The sequence below is a fragment of the Lasioglossum baleicum genome, chromosome 5, assembly GCF_051020765.1.
Source record: "Lasioglossum baleicum chromosome 5, iyLasBale1, whole genome shotgun sequence".
NCBI classification, from domain to species: Eukaryota; Metazoa; Arthropoda; class Insecta; order Hymenoptera; family Halictidae; genus Lasioglossum; species Lasioglossum baleicum.
The window spans coordinates 8,293,212-8,312,843 of NC_134933.1; the positions used below are offsets into that span (position 1 = coordinate 8,293,212).

A 19,632-nucleotide genomic window follows, 5' to 3' on the forward strand; every position below is an offset into this window, starting at 1 on the left:
CAATAACACAAATATATTCTACTTATACAATTCTGTAATACAAGTGTGTGTGTCGCGATTGGAAATGAGAGTAAAAGATATAAAATGTGAAAGAAAGAATTTACCTAAACTACGGTGCTCGGTTTTCACGCACTGGCAATGCGGGGGACTCGGAAACAACTTCAACACTGACTAATAGACTATAAACCGCACAAACGGAATCTATAATGTTAGACTTTGATCCGAAAGGTACTTTAGCCCGATCTCGTTAGAAGTTAACTTTCCGAAATGCAGCACGACGTGACGCGATACATGTCTACTGCAGTACTAACCCGCGAGAGTAAGAATCTAAGGGTTTATATACCCCTACAATGAATGGAATACTTTGTTCATTATCTAATCGCGCTTAGAGATTAGGGCTTAGGGCCAGAATCTCATTTTTGTCACTTCTAACGAAATCGGAGCCAGAGCTCGGTCCTAAATCAAAGGGTTCGAAAGGTTATCTAGGACGCTCGCCGCCAGAGACGATCTGGAAGAGATTCCTGTGAGAAAACGAACGGAATATATTCTCTATCCGTAACAATCACGACGGAAGAGTTGAAGTTTTCTCCACCCTAGATCGATCTTTTCTCTAGCGTTTTTACTACTGAAAAAACCTGTGTTTGCATCATCGAGAAATGAGAAGGCGAATCCCGCAACCTTGCAATCCTGGAAAAAGGAGTCTGCCCCTTAGATGAGTAGGGGTGGCGGAGTGGGGGGTTGGGGTAGGCGAGGGTGCCTTCTATATAAAGAGCGTGATGGACTTCTTCTCTTCACTCGTCACTTACCTGCCTGCAAGTTGGAACTACCCCAATCTCAGCACTGCTTTGCTTTCCTATTCATCTTGAAAATTGGTATGTCACTTATGATTACATGTATATTGTATAACGATGGATCATTAGATATATTAAATTCAATATTTTCAATTTCAGATTTCATCTTTTCAAGTTTCATCAATTTCAAATTTCATTAAGAAAGTTCAGCCTGTACTGATCTAGCGTAGAAATGAAGGAAGACGCGGGAAGTAATCCTGGTCCGAGTTCCCGATCCAGTTCCATGGATAGTGACATAAAAAGCATCGGATCCGTCACGGAATCTGTAGAAAAAAGCGTAGAAGATCTGTCGAATGTGAACACGCAAAACAATACGCCCATAGACTGTGATGATCTCGAAATGAATTCAATTTTAGAACTCGTTACTGATCTTTATTTTCTACTGATGATGTGAACGGTGTTTAGGAAAAAAGGAAGGAAGGATGACTTTGGAGTAGGGGAATTGTGTGGGGGAGTTGTGTAGGGGAGGAAAAGTGAAAATAGGTAAAGAAGCAAGGGATGGTCGCTGGTGAGGATGCCTGGTTTTCGTCAAGGACGGGTCAAGTTTTGTAGGGGTATAATAGGAGGACGGTAGGAGAGCGAAGGGACTGGGGAGAGAGAAAGAATGGTTGAGGTTTATGAGTGGGGATAACCTGGAGTTTGGGAAATTACCATCGTCGGTATAAATCGGTCGACGATGGGACTCTCGCTATAATATGTTGTACATGTGGCACTCAGGCCCTTATTGTTGGGGAGGCCCAGGCTAGAGCAGGTATAAGATAGTAAAGGAATGCAGTATCTGACAAAGCATCGGATCCGTCACGGAATCTGTAGAAAGAAGCATAGAAGATCTATCGAAAGCGAACATGCAAATCAATAAGTCCATAGACAAAGACGATGTGAAGATGTGCCAAATTTGTTAGAACGAAGAATCAGGAGTAGCATTTTTTCCATGTTATCATATGGTAGCTTGTATCAAGTGTGCTCATGACATGTCAACTTGCGCAGTATGCAGAAAGCGTGTTACCAGAACCAGGCGAGTCAGACTTTAGGAAATTGCATGTAAAATGAAGAATAAGGAACAACGAATAAAATCCCAGGATTTATTCGCGAGAATAACGATTTCATTCGCCGAGAAATTATTCGTAACCTGCGAATAACGCTTTATTCGTTATTCGTTATTCACGAATAAATCCTCGGACTTGCATTCGTTATTCGTTATTCTAAATCACGCTCAGCGAATAAAGGCCGAGAATAAGCGCATTGCGAGCCATTTTCAAATAGTATGTTTACGTTCTGTGCGCGCGCGCTCGTGCGTGTGCGAGGAGAGAGAAAGTGTGAAGTTTTTGTTAGCATATAGTACATAGAAGTTATATTGTCAGTGTTGATCGGCGTGTACAACATTTATCACTACGTTATCGGGATGTTTATATATATTATTAGTACTTGGTATATTTTCATACGTCGCCTCTTACGGGTACCCAGCAAATACTGTAAAAGATTAGGAATACTCCTACCGCCCCTACTCATCATTGTACATCGACGAACCGCACGAGAATAGCTCTCATAAAAATAAAAACAGTTTAATCCATTTTGTGAATTTTGTCTATTTCTGTTACACTTCCATTATTTTGCGTTTTTAAATAATTCCAATTAAGAGAGCTTAAAGATAATTAAAGAGCAGTGACGCGTATTCGAACGAGCTACCGGTCCCCTCCAGTCCAGAAAGTAAACAGTATTTATTATCGGAGGGACGATAATCGTATGAACATTTCTTTGTCTGAACACCTTCCCCCATCGATTTGGATACTGGAGGTAGTGATGGGTTCAAGTCCAATATGTAATAACTAGATTGCGGATTTTTATGCATTTATGTTTTGCAAAATTTTAAAGAAATGCTGGAATATCGAATTCGATACAATTTGACCTACAAATGCTATTACCGATGAAGATAGGATTTTATTTGGTACCACGTTCTTTAAATTTGTCTATAAAAACTGAAAATTGCAGGAACTTCTGTAGTCGAACGTAAAAGACGTTCCGCGTCCTCTGCGGCCTGGCTTTATCGTCGTACACACAGGTGCGTCTCGGCACACCTATATGTGTTTTTCGTGACCTAGCCAGGGTACGCGCGATGACACTGGCCTAGGTTTACTTGACAGTTCATTGCCCCGGTCCTCGACTGTTTACAGTGGCTAACGTGTGTCGTTTGATGTTTTTCGTACGAGCGCAACGACTCGGTCGGTTGATGGCCTTGGCGATGTAATCATTCCCACAATTATAATTTACAAGGTTACATGCAAAAATAAAAAAGGCATTTTTTAAAACTTTTTTAGTTGGGCCTTTAATGATAATTTAAAATAGTATATGTTTTGTAGATCTATGTTGGTTATACACATGCTGAAAATTTCATCTGCTTCACCCACTGTATGTACATATGTATACGGGGTGTTGAACATGTACTTAGTGTCGAGACGTCGAGACGCTACCGCGTCTCTAGATATAATCAACGAACGCACAAAGACTAATCAAGTTTCGATAAGATAGCCTATTTTATGAATATATCTGGATAAAGGAACGTTTGGATATTGGAATGACGGATGTTTCGATCCGTATTCGAAGGCCGATAACTAAGAAAATGAGAGTCGAGTTTATTATTCGTTAATGATCAAAGTGACTCCGTGAGAAAATATGATAAAATCGTACAAGCGTTTTGTTTGATCAGACTGGTCTCGCGAGTTTATATCGACTCGATGACGACGGTGTCATCATCGCTGCTCTCTTCGCTCGATTTTTTCGTTTCTTTATCCGGCTCGACTTTGTTGTCCAGTTTCTCGATGCCGCCATCTTTTTCTTCCGTTGGTGCTGCGGTGGTCGTCGTCGTCGGAGGGGTTGCTTTCGGTTCCTCATCCGATTGAACAGGCTTCACCGTTGGGTACAGCTGCAACGAAATCATTGCTAGTCCTCCGAAAGTCTTTCAATTAGAGCTGTGCGAGAACTCGAAAATGTTGGTTCGATGTTTATTCGGGATCTCGCACATCTCTAGATAAGAGTTCGGGTTCAATCGCAAATGAGAAGTTCATTGTCAGTTTGTTTAAAATTAATACTTTTCAAATATAATCATTGGAACATAACATTTTAAGTAGTAATCGAAACCCACGAAATGAAACTTGGTTATTGAAATTGACTCGGATTCGTGAGTACATATTGAACTTGATCCCACCCCTATTGACAATGAAACTTCTCGCAGCATTTGCGATTGAACCGAAACTCTTGGAGTTATCGAATTTAGGAGAATGCTTACCGGAATCGCTGGGAACCGGAAATCGAAGAACGGATGTTCATAGAAGACACCGTAGGAGGATATCTGAGGTATCGTTGGTTTTGAGTGAGCGATCACAGCCGCTGGAACGTTGTTCAAGCCTGTGGCTACCTGGATTTCAAAGAGGCAATGATGCAGGTTTTGTCTGTATTAATTATTGTTAACCTTTATGTTGATACCTCTTGTCGAGAAATTGCACGAAGTGTTCCCGAACATTTTCGGGAATCCCGTGAATGTGTTCGGGATCTGTGAGACGAAAGCCAAACGTAGAGGACAGCATGTAAATACGGATCGCAAAGAACACGTGGGCCTTTGAACTGTGCCGGCGACGGCGATTGTCCGTGACTCTAGGTCGTCGCACACTATACCGACACGGCGGCTACCTGCAGCGGCCCGCGCCGTCAAAAAGACACCGCGGTGGTGGTCTTTGCCGCACACTAGACGGACCGGCATGCGGCACCGCAACGACACTTTCAGTGGCGCTCACCACTAGCGCGGGCGTTCGCCGCGCCGTAACTGGCCGTAACCTGTCGAACGACCTAATCCAGACCGTTCTAGTGGTGAACACCACTGCGCTGGCGGCAACTCGTGTCGAGCGAAGATATTTTGCCAAGACACCTCTGTAGGTTCGACGGTAGGGCACCAGTTTACTATGTATACGCAGGTAGGCGGTCCGGGTGCGAGTTCGACGATGGTAATAATGTTGGGGCGTACGGTCGAGTTTTTATTGCTCTATGACTGTATTGTAAAGACACGCTGTAGTGATTTGGTTATTGCGCATTACCGGGGTTTGGGCGCAGTTACTTTCGAGTGGCGAGCATTGGCATTGCCTACACAATCGCTTCTTATTTTACTGTAACTACTACGATTTTATTAGAGGGATGAAAAGAAAATTTTCGAAGCTCGCGCAAGTCGTTTCTTTTCTTTTCCACATCAATGTGCCATTTTGGATATATCCACAAACAGGATCTTGACTTGGATCTATTCCGACACTCGCATAACACTAGTTTACTAAATGAAATTGATTTTATGTACATTTAATGAGAGCTAACTTTTCTTATGGATTTTCTCCTGCTGAATTCGAAAATAAAAGTTAAAATTTTTTTTACGGAACAGCTTTTAAGATATTTTGATTTTTTCAATTTTTTTACCTTTTTTTACCCCATTGAAATACACAGAAGAAACCCAAAACGGCCTAGCGGCGCGGTTTCCCATACGCTGTCCTTCTTTGGCCGGCAGTGGAATGGGTAGGAAATGGACACTTTCGTCTCAGAGATCCCGAACACATTCACAGGATTCCCGCACACCTCTACTTTTAGCCCAAAGTATCAAAATAATCATTTACATATGTACTAAATTCTTTGGCTATTAACCTCTTATCGTATTTTAACAATTTTAACGAGTCACACTCGTGATGAAGATCACAAACAAAGTCTAACAAATTATGAATGTTACGCCTTATATTGTAATCACACTTGGACAAAAATTTTTATGTAGATAAAATTCTTACCCCCAACCCTGATTGTAATCAATAGACTGCGGATTTTATGCATTTATGACGAAAATGAATAGGTCTAATCTAAAATGGCAAAAATATTAGAAAAATTTAAACATACTATTACATTATTCTCAACCTACTAAAAGCAATAGGGAAGAAAATAAATTTCTATTTCACTCCACTTCAGGCAGTCTAGTAATCAATGTTTAACTCTTCGCAGTCGGAGCTATTTTGACTTGAAAATTCAACATTTTTCATATCCATGAAATTAAAATTTCGGGTATAGACGGAAGGGTTAAATCGAAGGAGCGGTTTTCTTACATTGTAATAGTAGTAAGGGTTGTGTTGCTGGTAGTGAAGTAGCTGCGGCTGCTGCAACGTTATGGCATCGGAGGCATAATTGCCCAGGTAGACGTCAGGCCAGATCGGTTTCGACTCTATCGACGCGACCAGGATCACAGCGATGCCGAGCAGCTTGACGTGGACCTTTGGAAATAAAAAAAACCTGATCACCTCCATCGTTTTATATGTATAGCAACTCCGAAAGTATAAGCCGTGTCCCATGAAACCTGTATTCGGTGGAATGATTCTGCAATCTAGATCCGACGGTTCCACGATTCGGTTCAAAATAAATGAGTCATAGGTACAATAAGAAATCTCGAAGGCGGCTTCCGAGGCCCGAAAAAACGAACGCGCACGAAATCTCGAATGGTATCTGCTCGGAGGATCTCCTGGATCATGTGATCCGGCCGGGGAAACTTTCATTGGTCCGCTGGTTCGTTACAAAAGCAATTGTCATGCGAGAAACTTCGTTGCCAGTTACCGCACAGGACTATTGTTCTCTTCAAGAAGATCGTTCATGCTCGAACTTCGATTGTTGGAAGATCGAAGATTGTAGATCGTTGGAAGCGCGATCCAAGTTTCGAAGCCGGAAGGATTGATAAAGGAGAGGATAAAAACGAACATTAATTAACGATTCAACGAAATTCAAGACCGGTTCAGATTATCTTTAGTGTTTCGAATCTTTCTGTATTTTAGTTATTTAACCTTCAGTTACTTCAGTTCCTTCATAACTGGTTACATGGAATTTTATGAGACTGTGAGTGTTGAAGTGTTGAAGCATTCTCCAATTTTTCTCGACAAATTTTAAGAAAGTGGAATTAAATAGAATCCTACTTTTAATGAGGGAACAGATACAATAAAAAATTGTACAAAAATCTATAGAATTTTATATCCTAGTCTTTTTTGAATATTTTCACAAGCCATAAATGCGTGAAGATCGGCAGTCTAATATTATCATTGTGCGCAGACGTAAAGTTTGGACAAAAGTCTTCTATTTGGTAATCAACGGACTGCGGATCTTTATGGAAAATAAACATTGTTGGCATCACGTCCAAGATCGACATCCAAGAAAGTAGATCGATTGCTCCACAGTGCGTCGCATAATCGTTTATCGCGGCCCCACCATGAGCGCAAGGTTATTAATAGACTGCGGATCTTTATGCGAAATAAAAATTGTCTGCATTGATTGCAAGCAATAGAAGCCAAATGGAATGTTACTCATTTCATCTACTAGATTTTTGCCAAGAACCGCGGAAGCTCGGTGCGCCGCCAGAACCGATTAGGGGAACAAAGGATTAGAGAAGAATGTTGGGCGTCTCCTCGAGGAGTTACTCCGTCTGAAGATGACGGTGGAAACAATGCGGTAGTCCGATACAGATTGATCGCGGCCTGCATCGAATGAAGAAGCAGCAAGAGTGACGCGGACGCTTTTGATGATACATACACGCTGGTATACTAACTCGGTGCGCGACGATCGTGGCCCGCATACGAACACGGTCCTGAATGGCAAACAACGCGGAAATAGATTTCGTCGAGGTAACGGTTCCGCCCAGGAATTATTTATAAAAATCCGAGGGTTTTGTCTTGGTTCGAAGCGTCGACAAAAAGAACCGGCGCTGCGCGGCGTTTCGAGATCACCAGGCGTCTAAGAAACGAAAAACTAGTTTCAGCGAATCACGACTTACCTGCATGGTGTGTGATCGCAGCTTCGCGGTAGGCTCGGAAAGCTATCTGCACTAACCTGAATTTCAGCCCCACCCGCGATTTATATATTCTTCCTGGAGAGCAAACCCCCACCACCATGCTGGGATATCATCCGTGATTGTTTTTTTTTTCTGTCGTTCGCTCCTACGCTTAGCTCCTCCGTGTCGTTTCCTCCCGACCGTCCACCTCGATCAACGGGATACCTGCTCGTGATTCTTTTTTCTCTTTCTCTCTCCAGCTTTTTCTCTCGTCGCTCTGCGACGCGAGCATAATAATTAGACGATTCGACTCGCCGTCCGTGACACGCGAGACTCTCCTCGCTGTTGCAGTCCAGCTCTTGGAATAAATTGATACGAATTTTATGCTATCCGATCTGCGAAACGAAAGTCCGCTTTACAGCGCAACCTTTTAAATTTTTAATTTTGCGTTTTTACTCGTTCATTCGCCCAGTCGGTTAATTCCGTAACAGAAAACGTAGGGGAAATGGACCATTCTCAGTTTTGATTTTGCAATTGATCATAGTTTTTGTTAAAAGTTCCATTAAAAGCTCCAATTAATTTAATTAATTATCTTCGGTACCTTACGATCGGTCCAATTTTTTACTTTCCAACTGTTGTTCGTACACCTAATGATTAAACATACAGTTCGGAGCAAAACCGATCACACATACTTTAAATCAGAATAACTTTTTTATGAATGGACCAAACGACTTCATCTTCTCTGTAAGGCTAGATGAATTAGTTTAGTAAGTGATGTCTGAAAAATATGTTGAAAAAATGCATTTGGTCGGAATTGTGAAAAACAATAGTAAAAATTGATTTTTACGACTTTTCGTAAAATGTGTTTGGTCAATTAGTATAAATTATATATGCTCCGAAAATTTAATTGATATTGGTTAATTGGTTTACGAGCTATAAACGATCAAAAGTGGTAAAAAATGCACTTTTTCAAGATGTTCGGACTTTTTACCACTTTTGACTGTTTATAACTCGTAAACCGATTAACCAATTTCAATGCAATTTTCAGAGTGCATATAAGTTATACGAGTTTACAAAACACATCTTTTAAATTGTCGATAATGGCCCAGCTAAAAAAGTTGTAAAAATCAATTTTTACTATTGTTTTTCACAATTCCTTTTTTGGACGTCATTTACTAAATTAATTCTTCTAAACTTACAGAGAAATTGAAGTCGTTTGGTCCATTCATAAAAAAGTTCTGATTTAAAGTATGTGTAAACAGTAGACTGCGGAACTTTATGCAAAATAAAAAAATTTCTTTCTTCTTTTAATTATCTGATTAAGCTGAAACCAATACCCTAATGTCTTTAAATCTTTTTAATATGTCCACTGCTTTAAATGGCGCTTACCCATTTTTGTCATAAATGCATAAAATCCGCAGTCTAGTGATCAGTTTTGCTCCCAGATCAGGATTTTCTATGGCTTATTCCACGGGAATCGCGCGCGAAACAGAAATGGCGGACACGAGCTAGGATGGTAACCGTGACGACCGGTTGTGTGGATCCTGGTGTTTCGGGAACGATTGTAATATTTGGACCGCTTTTTTCATTGTTTCGAGCGAACAATGAATAATCCGGAGAGAGTAGGTACGTGGACCGGTTGACGCATGCCACATTCTCGCTCGGAATATGAATGAAGGGCGTGGCGTGGTGTCTACGACACCCGAATCTACATTTCTAATGTCCTTCGGTGACGGCACCGTCCCATTTCGATTTTGATCGATGATTAGCGGGAACCCGAGTCGCATTCTCGAATCTTTCGTTACCGTTGTACATACAATGCATTGAACCCGGCGAGGTTCGTTGTTACATTGGAAACGAGCTCGTCGGGGACCGTCGTCGGTGACCGGGTCTATTTTGATCCGGCGCATCGAGATCGTCAGTCAATCGTCACTCGATTTCTGGCGACCTAACAGTGTTCGAACTCGTAAGGGAGAGTGGCAAGGAAATTAATAACTTCTACACTAATCTGTTTTCGATCTAAAAGAGAACACGAAGGTATATCGATCAGTGAAAAAAATACGATGTTGTTAAAGAAAAATGGAAGCGACCTATATTTTATTTATCAGGTAATAACATTTTGCTAATCTTTTTATTGAAATCTTTTGTGTGGAACATTTTTTTATCCAGTTAGTTTTCACTGTTTTTGGTCGTCTGATAAATATATAGGTTTTGCACTCCAATTTCACCCTTTTGCAAGTCAAATTCAACCTAATGAAAGTCAATTTCACCCTCCTGCAAATTAATTTCACTCATTAAGAATGAGGAGGCTACAGCGAAGTGCTGTGTGACGTAAGTATGGGTTTAGAGTGGAGCAGCGAGGTGAGTTGTGCGGTGAAAAAAAAGAAAAACAAAGAAAATACATATGTACTTTTTCTTTAGTATGTGTCGAAATGTTGTCACGAATGTTGGTTTGTTTTCACCGCGCCGCTATCATCGATGCTCGCCGCTCCACTATAATTGCACCCTTAGACACACGTGAACGGTGTCATTGCAGCGCAGCGAGGTAAAATAAGACTCACTACTATCTACACCAGAGTTGTGTAGAATTACAATTGAATTACTCCAGGAATTATAATTACAAAGTAACTGAATTACACTGTAATTCATTCATTGTAAATAATACATTGTAATTATAATTCATTCAATTAAATTACAACAATTATAAAATACTTTGTAATTCAGTCATATTGTAATTTATAATTCAGATCTTATTCTTCAGATCTCTATATAAATTATAATTCATTCAATTAAATTACAATGTAATTCGTAATTGCAATTGGAGTACAATTATAAAATAACGTTACGTATTATGAAGGAGGATGAGGAATATAGAATATGAAAGAAAAACATAAAAATATATCGCACTTCTTCAAAGTTCTGGGCAATAATTTGGAGAGCTGTATTTTGATTATAATATTGCATTTCAATTACACATCTGATTAAAATACTTAGTAATTGAATTAATTGAAATGTTTGAATGATGTAATTCAGTTACAACGTAGTTGAATTACTATGTAATTGAAATACAATGTAATTCAATTGTGTTATTAAATTACAATGTAATTGAATTAGCACAACTCTGATCTACACAGTTTCCATACATTACAAAGTTAATGAATTGGGAATTACTAGACTGCGGATCATTATGCAGATTAAAAATGTTCTGCATTGATTACGGGATGCAGAAGAAATATAAAAATTGATTTCGTCCCTTAACGATTTTGTTGCATTAAAAACAACATTACATACAATATTCTGAAATTTTTCGCATCCTTTCCTGCCTTATATTTCACCCAGCCGATTTCTTCATGAACACCTAAAAATCCGCAGTCTAGTAATCACTGTTAAATAAGTATTTGATATATAAAATTTGTCAGAGAGAGAGAAACACTATATTTGTAAAAAAGGTTGATTCAATACCTGAATCCGGTGAACTATTTCAACTAGCTTGACAAAAAAATTGAGGTCGTTTTACAATGTGGTTATTCTCATTTAAAGTGTGCGCGATCAATTATGAGATTGACCGTAAATATTTAATTCCAGCCATCGTGACCTGTAGGATTGTAGGATCTCTGTTTGGCGTGGAATGTATGTGCTCGTCTCTCCACTCCCCACTATATACGCCTTGTTACACTAGCGAACTCTAGCGGCCATCAGAGAATTTCTACCCATCCTCTATCACAGTTTTTGAGGGAAATCGGCACACCTTTATAATGCACCGTGATCTCTGTTCGACGCGATATCGAATTTATTTACTGTTCGACGAGGATCAGTCGGTTTCGAAGTTGACTTCAAGCAGTCGCTGACGTGTTTTCGGCTACGCTTCTTGCGGATAACCTTCATTTTTCTGGTCTGGGAGGAATTGTACAGCTGGTAAGAGAATCCATTCGCGAAACTATGACCGTTCGTCGGGTTCTCGGCAGATTTTAAAAGGTTTTTATCTGTTCATGTCGCCGATCGTGGTTATCGAAGGATGCTGTGCGAGGTTGGCTGGCCGAAAATGCGAAAGACAACTTCCGACGGCGAGACTTGATCCGATAGGGTCGAGGTGACAGTCGGAGGAGGATGAGCGATTGGGAAAGATGTCGCGAGGACTCTTCGAGGTACGTGCCATCAATTCTCAAATTACATTAGCAACTTAAACTCTTGTGCGTCGTTCAGGAAATTCGGATGATCATACTTCGAGTATGAAATTCTCTCGGACAGTGCACGCGAAGATTAAATTGTTTTTAGGTGCAACGAATTCTAGGAAATTCTATCTTGACAATACTACCATCCTGTCTTTAAGATACTCGGTTCTCAAGGTTACGCGTAACAACTTACGAAGAACAGCTATAAAATTTCATTTATCTTTCGTAATATAATACGTACAACTGTCGACCAGGCTAATCCTCGAATAATTACGCGACGTAAAATTCGGTTCAAACTCGTTCTAATTGCAGGAACGATTATCGCTAGACTACCGATTTTTATACAAAATAAACTTTGTCTGTTTTGAACAGATGCAGAGGTACTTTGAAATTCGTTAAAAATTTTTACTGTCTTGCATTTGATCCTTCCATTTTTATCATAAATGCTGACTTAAAATCCTAGCTAAACGTACCGTTCAACAAAATGATGATTAAAGAATACAAGCTTCCAGCTTGATTAGATGTAGCTATTATAGATTAGATTTTAGCTATTGAATAATGTTGGAAGCAGGAGATTGAGGAATTGTGGTATGATCCTTCAACGAAACGGTAATTAAAGAATGTAGCTGTTATTCGATGACATTTCAATGGAAAATTAAAAATGTTAGAATTTTAAAAAAAAGAGTTTGAGGAATTGTGGGATGATTATTCAACAAAATGGTAATTAGAGAATACAAGCTTCCAGTTTGATTAGATGTAGGTATATTATACGATAACATTTCAATGCAAAATTAAATATATGCATACACTATTTGAATAAATATTGGAAGCAGGAGATTGAGAAATTGTGGGACGATTATTCAACAAAATGGTAATTAAGGAATACAAGCTTCCAACTTGATTTCATTGTTTTATTTTGATTCGATGTTGCTATTATCCGATAATATTTGAACGTAAAATTAAATATATACATACATATACTACTTGAGTAAATGTTGGAAGCAGGAGATTGAGAAATTGTGGGATGATTATTCAACAAAATGGTAATTAGAGAATACAAGCTTCCAGTTTGATTAGATGTAGCTATTATACGATAATATATTTCAATGCAAAAATTAAATATCTACATACACTATTTGAATAAATATTGGAAGCAGGAGATTGAGAAATTGTGGGACGATTATTCAACAAAATGGTAATTAAAGAATACAAGCTTCCAACTTGATTTCATTGTTTTATTTTGATTCGATGTTGCTATTATCCGATAATATTTGAACGTAAAATTAAATATATACATACATATACTACTTGAGTAAATGTTGGAAGCACGAGATTGAGAAATTGTGGGATGATTATTCAACAAAATGGTAATTAGAGAATACAAGCTTCCAGTTTGATTAGATGTAGCTATTATACGATAATATATTTCAATGCAAAAATTAAATATATACGTACACTATTTGAATAAATGTTGGAAGCAGGAGATTGAGAAATTGTGTGACGATTATTCAACAAAATGGTAATTAAGGAATACAAGCTTCCAACTTGATTTCATTGTTTTATTTTGATTCGATGTTGCTATTATCCGATAATATTTGAACGTAAAATTAAATATATACATACATATACTACTTGAGTAAATGTTGGAAGCAGGAGATTGAGAAATTCTGGGATGATTATTCAACAAAATGGTAATTAGAGAATACAAGCTTCCAGTTTGATTAGATGTAGCTATTATACGATAATATATTTCAATGCAAAAATTAAATATATACATACACTATTTGAATAAATGTTGGAAGCAGGAGATTGAGAAATTGTGTGACGATTATTCAACAAAATGGTAATTAAGGAATACAAGCTTCCAACTTGATTTCATTGTTTTATTTTGATTCGATGTAGCCGTTATCCGATAATATTTGAATGCAAAATTAAATATATACATACACTACTTCAATAAATGTTGGTAAAAGGAGAAATAAGATTTGATTTGCATGTTCTCTACATTAAAAAAGAAATTAGTAAGCACCACTTTTATTCCATAATACAACGTCCTTTAATAGCAAAAAATTCGTCTGCATCGAAATTTGAATAAGTGTCCGGTGACTTATGGACGGGAGTGTTGAGTTTAGACGGTGCGATTTCGAAGGAAAAGGAAAAGCAATGATCCGGTAAGCTGTTTTCGTGGATGTTACTCCTGACGGTGAGAATCTTAGAGGTCTCGAAAATTGCGGAAAAATTGCTGTGCAATTGAGGCCGCGAAAATGGCGGAGGAGTGGTTGGTGGACCAGTTTGAACCGGAGCGCCGTTTCAGGAATCGATAGACGGAGAGGCTCGTGAGGCGTCGACTACGCTCGTGGTTGCTCGCACGGCTACTAATCAATCCGCTTCGTGGGAGGCTTTCGTGTTTATCAACAAGTGCCGCATACACCTGATTCGCGCGACACCCTTCCGTGACGAGTCGCGTTCCGTCGGCTCGACGGTGTGTTGCTGCGTGACGGGTCGCGTACCGACGGAATCCTGACGGGATCTCGACGGTGTCCCGACGACGAGAGGACAAGTGGACTCTCCGGTGTGTCCTTCGACGGCTCGCGATAGAGGATCCGCCTCAACGTGTGTGCTTTTTCCACCGTGTGCGTTCGAAGGCCGTTTCGTCGCGGACACCGTCCCTCTTCCCCTCTGTTTCCTCCTGGCTCGCCGATCCACGTTTTCCCGACTTTCTTCGCGTGCGAATATTTATCGGAGCCGACTCTATTAATAACGGGACAGTGTCGTTGCACGCTCCGCTCTCGCGGCGCTCTCCTCCCCTAAGGTCTCGCCGTGCTCGAGGACTCCGTGTCCTAACCCCCTCTTAGCGCACCCGCGAGTGCACTCGCTTTGTCGGACGTGTGGTCTCCGATGCCACCGGAGACGCGTGGCTGACCGAAGCGAGGTTAGCTCCCGTCTATTTGTTCGATCGAAGCTGCCACGGTTCAATGAGAACGTCGAGACTAGTGGAAACTGTGACTCGGTGTTGCTGCACTTGACGGGTATTCAGTCTTCGATGTGCTCGTTTCATTTTGTCACGTTTTGTTCGTCGATTAGTTCTTCGAATGGGAATCTTGGAAGGGAGCTGTGATTTCGTGTTTCCAGACTTGACAGCTTTAGACTTCTTCGCGGACTTCCGCGGTCTACGATGCGATTTTGAGCTTCCTTAAGGGGATGTTTTCCTTTCAAGGATTACAAGGAGTTTTTTCTCGATGATGCAAAGATGGGGTGTTTCAGTAGTCATTCAGGAACTCTAGGAACAGGGAAATCTAATTATCATAGCTGTAAAAGAAATCATAGGGTTTAAATTTATTTCTATAGTTAAAAAAAAATTATAATCACAAACGAAGGTCTGCTTTCGAGTGAATTCGAACAGTGCGCGAAGGTTACTGTCAAGAATTTTCCTCGGAAGATGGATCTATTCGAGGACTCGCTAGATCCTCGGCGCTCCTCGCTCGAGGAAAATACCGGACGATGTTTCCGTCGACGTCGCTAATATTTCACGTTCTCACCTGTTTTTCATATCTTCGCTCGTTCGTTATTAACGATCGTTTCTCCATCTTTTGGCAGCCGGGTCTAGTTTCCGTCATTCCGCGGTTCGCGCAGTAAACAAAATCTTTCGTCGCGTGACACGCGGCGAGATATGCGTCCGTAATTATGAAAGTGGTCCAAGTGAAAATTGAAAGAAAATTAGTTTATCAGTTATTTCATATCACATTAGTTTAAACTAAATTTATTCAATGTAATTTTTGACTTATTGTCTAAATTATTTCAACATTTATGTGGAATTCATTTAGTGTTAATATCATTTTCCTTTGAACATCTCGAAACAAGTATACGACTATACAGAGGATTTTTATGCAAAATACAAATTTTCTAGCTTATTTGCAACAAACTGGAGTGAGACATTTATTTTCTTTGTCAACCCTTTACACTCAGAGTTATTTCAACTCGAAAATGAAACATTTCTTCCTAGCTGAAATATTTCCATTCCTTATGATTTTTCAAAATGGATATGATTGGTACAATATCTCGTACAATACCTAAATGTTTAGTAATTGATTAGATATCAACACATTTAATAATGTAAACAATACTTTGAAGAATGGTACAGCAACCCATTCATATGTTTAATGGGTTGGAATAATATACAGTTAGGAGCAAAACTGATCACACACACTTTAAATCATTCTAAAAAATATGTCGAAAAAATGCACTTGGTCGGAATTCTGAAAAACAATAGTAAAAATTGATTTTTACAACATTTTTAGCTGGGCCAATAACGAAAATTTAAAACATGTATTTTGTAAACTCCTATAAATTATATGCATCCTGAAAATTTCATTGAAATTGGTTGATCGGTTCACGAGTTATAAACAGTCAAAAGTGGTAAAAAGTTCGAACATCTTCAAAAAGTGCAATTTTTACTACTTTTGATCGTTTATAACTCGTAAACCAATCAACCAATATCAATGAAATTTTCGGAGCATATATAACTTATACTAATTGACCAAACACATCTTTTAAATTTAAAAAAAAAAGTCGTAAAAATCAATTTTTGCTATTGTTGTTCACAATTCCGACCAAATGCATTTCTTCAACATATTAATTAAACTAATTCTTCTAGCCTTACAGGGAAATTGAAGTCGTTTGGTCCATTCATAAAAAAGTTATTCTGATTTAAAGTGTGTGTGATCAGTTTTAGCTCCTATCAGTAATAGTATTTTGAAATTCTTCTACTGTTTCTACTGTTTGAATTTCCAACTTTTTGTCATAAATGCATAAAATCCGCAGTCGATACCTGACTTAGACCACGTTCACAATTACGTGCACATATCGCGGCTCTTTCGAATCACGCGAAATTATTAGGTACGCGAATCCCGCGGAAGTTTCTGGGACGGCGACCGATCCCCGAAGGACGAGTACATCGAGCAGCGGGCATCCTTGGAGACTGGAGTCCCGAGAGACCGTCGACACCTCGGAAGACGAAAATAAACGTCGAACGAAAACCAACAAAGAGCTGGAAGGTGTACGGGTCCAGCGAAATTAGCAAAGACGATAGCCGATCGGCGATTATGCGGACAAAGGACACGCCGATCGATCTGGCGCCCCCTTGACCGTGCGAGATGCGACAGTGGCATGGAACACGGGGTCCGATTCTCCGGGGGGTGAGACCGTGAGGCGGGGGTCGGATCGAAAATATGAGATAAAGGGGCGCGGTTTTCGGAAAGCGGCCGTCACTATAAATAGAGGCGCCTCGTGCGTGCGTGCTATGCTTTTAAACATAGTTTTGGCAGCGCGAAACGTCAAACCGCCTCGGAGTGGCAAAGCGCGTGGATCGTGCCGCGAATTTCACGGAAAACCTCTCTCGAGCCGAGTCTTTCGCGTTCCTTCGATCGCCGAGCGGGATCGCGTAGCGGATCCTCGTTCCTCGATCCTCGTGACCGCCGACAAGGTGGATCTGTGGTCGCGGATCGTTTCGTTCGTTGGAGCAGAGGAGAAACAGCACCGTCCAGTCGCCGCGTCGAGGATGGCGCGTTAAAGGTTGCATCGCGAAGGCCGTCGTGTTCGAGTAAACCTCTTTCGTGTTCCGGTAACACGAGAGTGCCGATCGAGCCGACAGAAATTCGATCTCGAGCCGCGCGGGGACCGGAAGAGGCGGCCCAGGGAAATATGAAAAGTGCGTCGGAGGAGTGCGACACGGGTAACCGGCCGTCGATGGAGGCGGATCAGCTGGCGGACGACGAGAACGATTACGATGACCAGGACGAAGAGTAAAAATCCCGCCACTAACAAAAACGCTCGCGCCCGCGTCCCGTGCGTGTGCTCGCAGCTCTGCGTCAGGTTTCCGGTTTCCGGTTCCCGTTCCGAACGCACCTCTACAGCCGTCTCGATTCACGCACGCTTCAACCCTTTGTCCACGGGGTGCCGATGTTCGCGGTACCCTTCGCCGCACACTCGGCCCGATTGAAGACGCACGCGACGTGTTCGAATAACTCTATAATCACTAAAGATATTGCAATGAAATTTCAACTGAATATTTGAAAAAACAATTCCTTCTCGATGATTTTTAACTTAAGGTACAGGGTGTCTCGGCTGAAGGAGGCCACCTAAATATCTCCTTTATTTTCAATGACTTAAAAAATATTTATGGCATAATATAAACGGTATCGAAGGAGGAATATCGCAGAAGGACAATTTCTTTTCTCCGGTTGTTTGTTCATAGTTTTTTCAAGGTCATCGTTATTTTTTTATCGGTAAACTAATTTTTTTTTATTCCATGTTATAGCGGCTAAAAAAAATACATTTGAATATGCTGAAGTCATTAACAAGATGGAATAAAAAAAAGTTTTCCCGATAAAAAATAACGATAACCTTGAAAAAATAACCGGACAAAGAAAAATTGTTCTTCTATGATATTCCTCCTTCGATACCAGTTAAATTATGCCAAAAATATTTTTTTTGTGCCGTTAAAAATAAAGGAGATATTTAGGTGGCCTCCTTCAGCTGTTTAACCGTTTTTGTTCATTTTCTTTCGTTGAATTGTTCGAACTGTGAAACTTGATTTTTCCCGAAATGTCGCGTGCTTCTTCAATCGGGCCGAGTGTGCGCCGGTTCCAATCTACGCGAACAATCAAATTTTTAACGTTGTGCTCTCGCAGTCCCTCGAAAATTATAGGCACGTTGCCCACAAAATTTAATTCACGCTATACTAGAAGCTACTGGCAACCACGCGAATCATAAACCACGGTACCACGAATTAATTAATCACCCCGTGTACGCTGGACATGTATCAAATTATTCACATATTTGCAGCTGCAAACAAGTCGGATCGAGCGATGGATTAAAATTTCACTCGCCCATGGCGTTCACATAATTTTTATCATTTTTCCGTAGAGAGAACTTTAGTGTGACGCGTTAACTGCCAGAAAATGGAGCAGTCCTTCGACCATAATCCACCGAAATTATTCTTACGAAAATACGGATTTTCAAGAGCACCGTCGTCGTGTCGTTCATTTGCTCACGATCTGGCAGTTGAAGCGTCGAAAGCCGCGTGGGAAATGGATTCCGCGAACGACGTGGCGCGGAGCGTCTTCGGGGAACAATGTGTACAGATGTTCCAGTAAAATATTCGGTAGAATCTTGGCCGGTTGGTCAGAATAATTTCAAAATCTGCATTGGCACGGCCGCGACACGGTTCCGGCCAAAACGTACGGTGTGTCACGCTGTTGGATCCGTAAATTATCAACAGGGCGCGGTAATAATATTTATAGCCGATAAATTCTGCGGTTCGTCGGATCGTGTTCCGGTGGACATCGATTCCGACTCAACATTCGATACAGTAGAACGAGATCGAGCAATTGATATAATCGTTTTAGCCTTCGCAGTCTTTGCCGACATCCTTAACCCTCCGAGTGCTTTGCTGGAGCCATTTTTCACCGGGAACATTCAAATTGTCATTTAAGTACTCAATTAAGTACTCGGAAAGACTAATGTGTCTGCACGAGATATTATCAACAGTAAATTTTTAAAAATTATTAACACTAGAACTACTGGATGAGTCTCAAAATGACTTGCACCTGATTTCTTCTATTAGAAATATTAAAATTATAAATATGTTTCTCCGAGAAACTTTTTTTAGTGAACTTCTCTATTGAAGTTTTATACATATTTGAACAAAACTGGTATGAAATCTAAACAAATGCAATTTTGTCATTATTATAAGGTAATGTATGCTAATTGCGTTTAGTGCTCGGTA

The 19,632-nt window shown here is 40.3% G+C and overlaps 2 protein-coding genes and 1 long non-coding RNA gene across 11 annotated transcripts in view; 2 read left to right on the top strand and 1 right to left on the bottom strand.

Annotated features, from left to right (window-relative positions):
- The first annotated feature begins 801 nt into the window (after positions 1-801).
- Positions 802-2,542, top strand: LOC143208739 (uncharacterized). The gene is made up of 2 exons (XR_013008969.1): positions 802-872; positions 951-2,542. It is a non-coding gene; the product is annotated as an uncharacterized LOC143208739 (long non-coding RNA).
- A 605-nt stretch (positions 2,543-3,147) lies between these two features.
- LOC143208738 (uncharacterized) lies at positions 3,148-7,833 on the bottom strand. The gene is made up of 4 exons (XM_076423423.1): positions 7,678-7,833; positions 5,972-6,136; positions 4,135-4,263; positions 3,148-3,771 (listed from the first exon to the last, which is right to left on the bottom strand). The coding sequence occupies exons 1-4, from the start codon at positions 7,681-7,683 to the stop codon at positions 3,571-3,573; spliced, it is 501 nt and encodes a 166-aa protein (XP_076279538.1). The 5' UTR covers positions 7,684-7,833; the 3' UTR covers positions 3,148-3,570.
- Positions 7,834-11,400: 3,567 nt separating this feature from the next.
- The window catches only part of LOC143208595 (cytosolic carboxypeptidase 1), an 80,322-nt gene continuing 72,090 nt past the window's right edge, over positions 11,401-19,632 (top strand). For 2 of the 9 annotated variants that reach the window (XM_076423096.1, XM_076423092.1), the window contains exon 1: positions 14,161-17,647. Coding sequence is in view for 8 of the 9 variants with exons in the window: in XM_076423092.1 (XP_076279207.1) it covers positions 17,547-17,647 (101 nt within the window). In the remaining variant the exon portion in view is untranslated. Of the gene's footprint in view, positions 11,590-11,688; positions 11,820-14,160; positions 17,814-19,632 lie in introns of those variants that run through there. The other 7 variants (XM_076423089.1, XM_076423088.1, XM_076423090.1 and 4 more) reach the window with 7 other exon arrangements.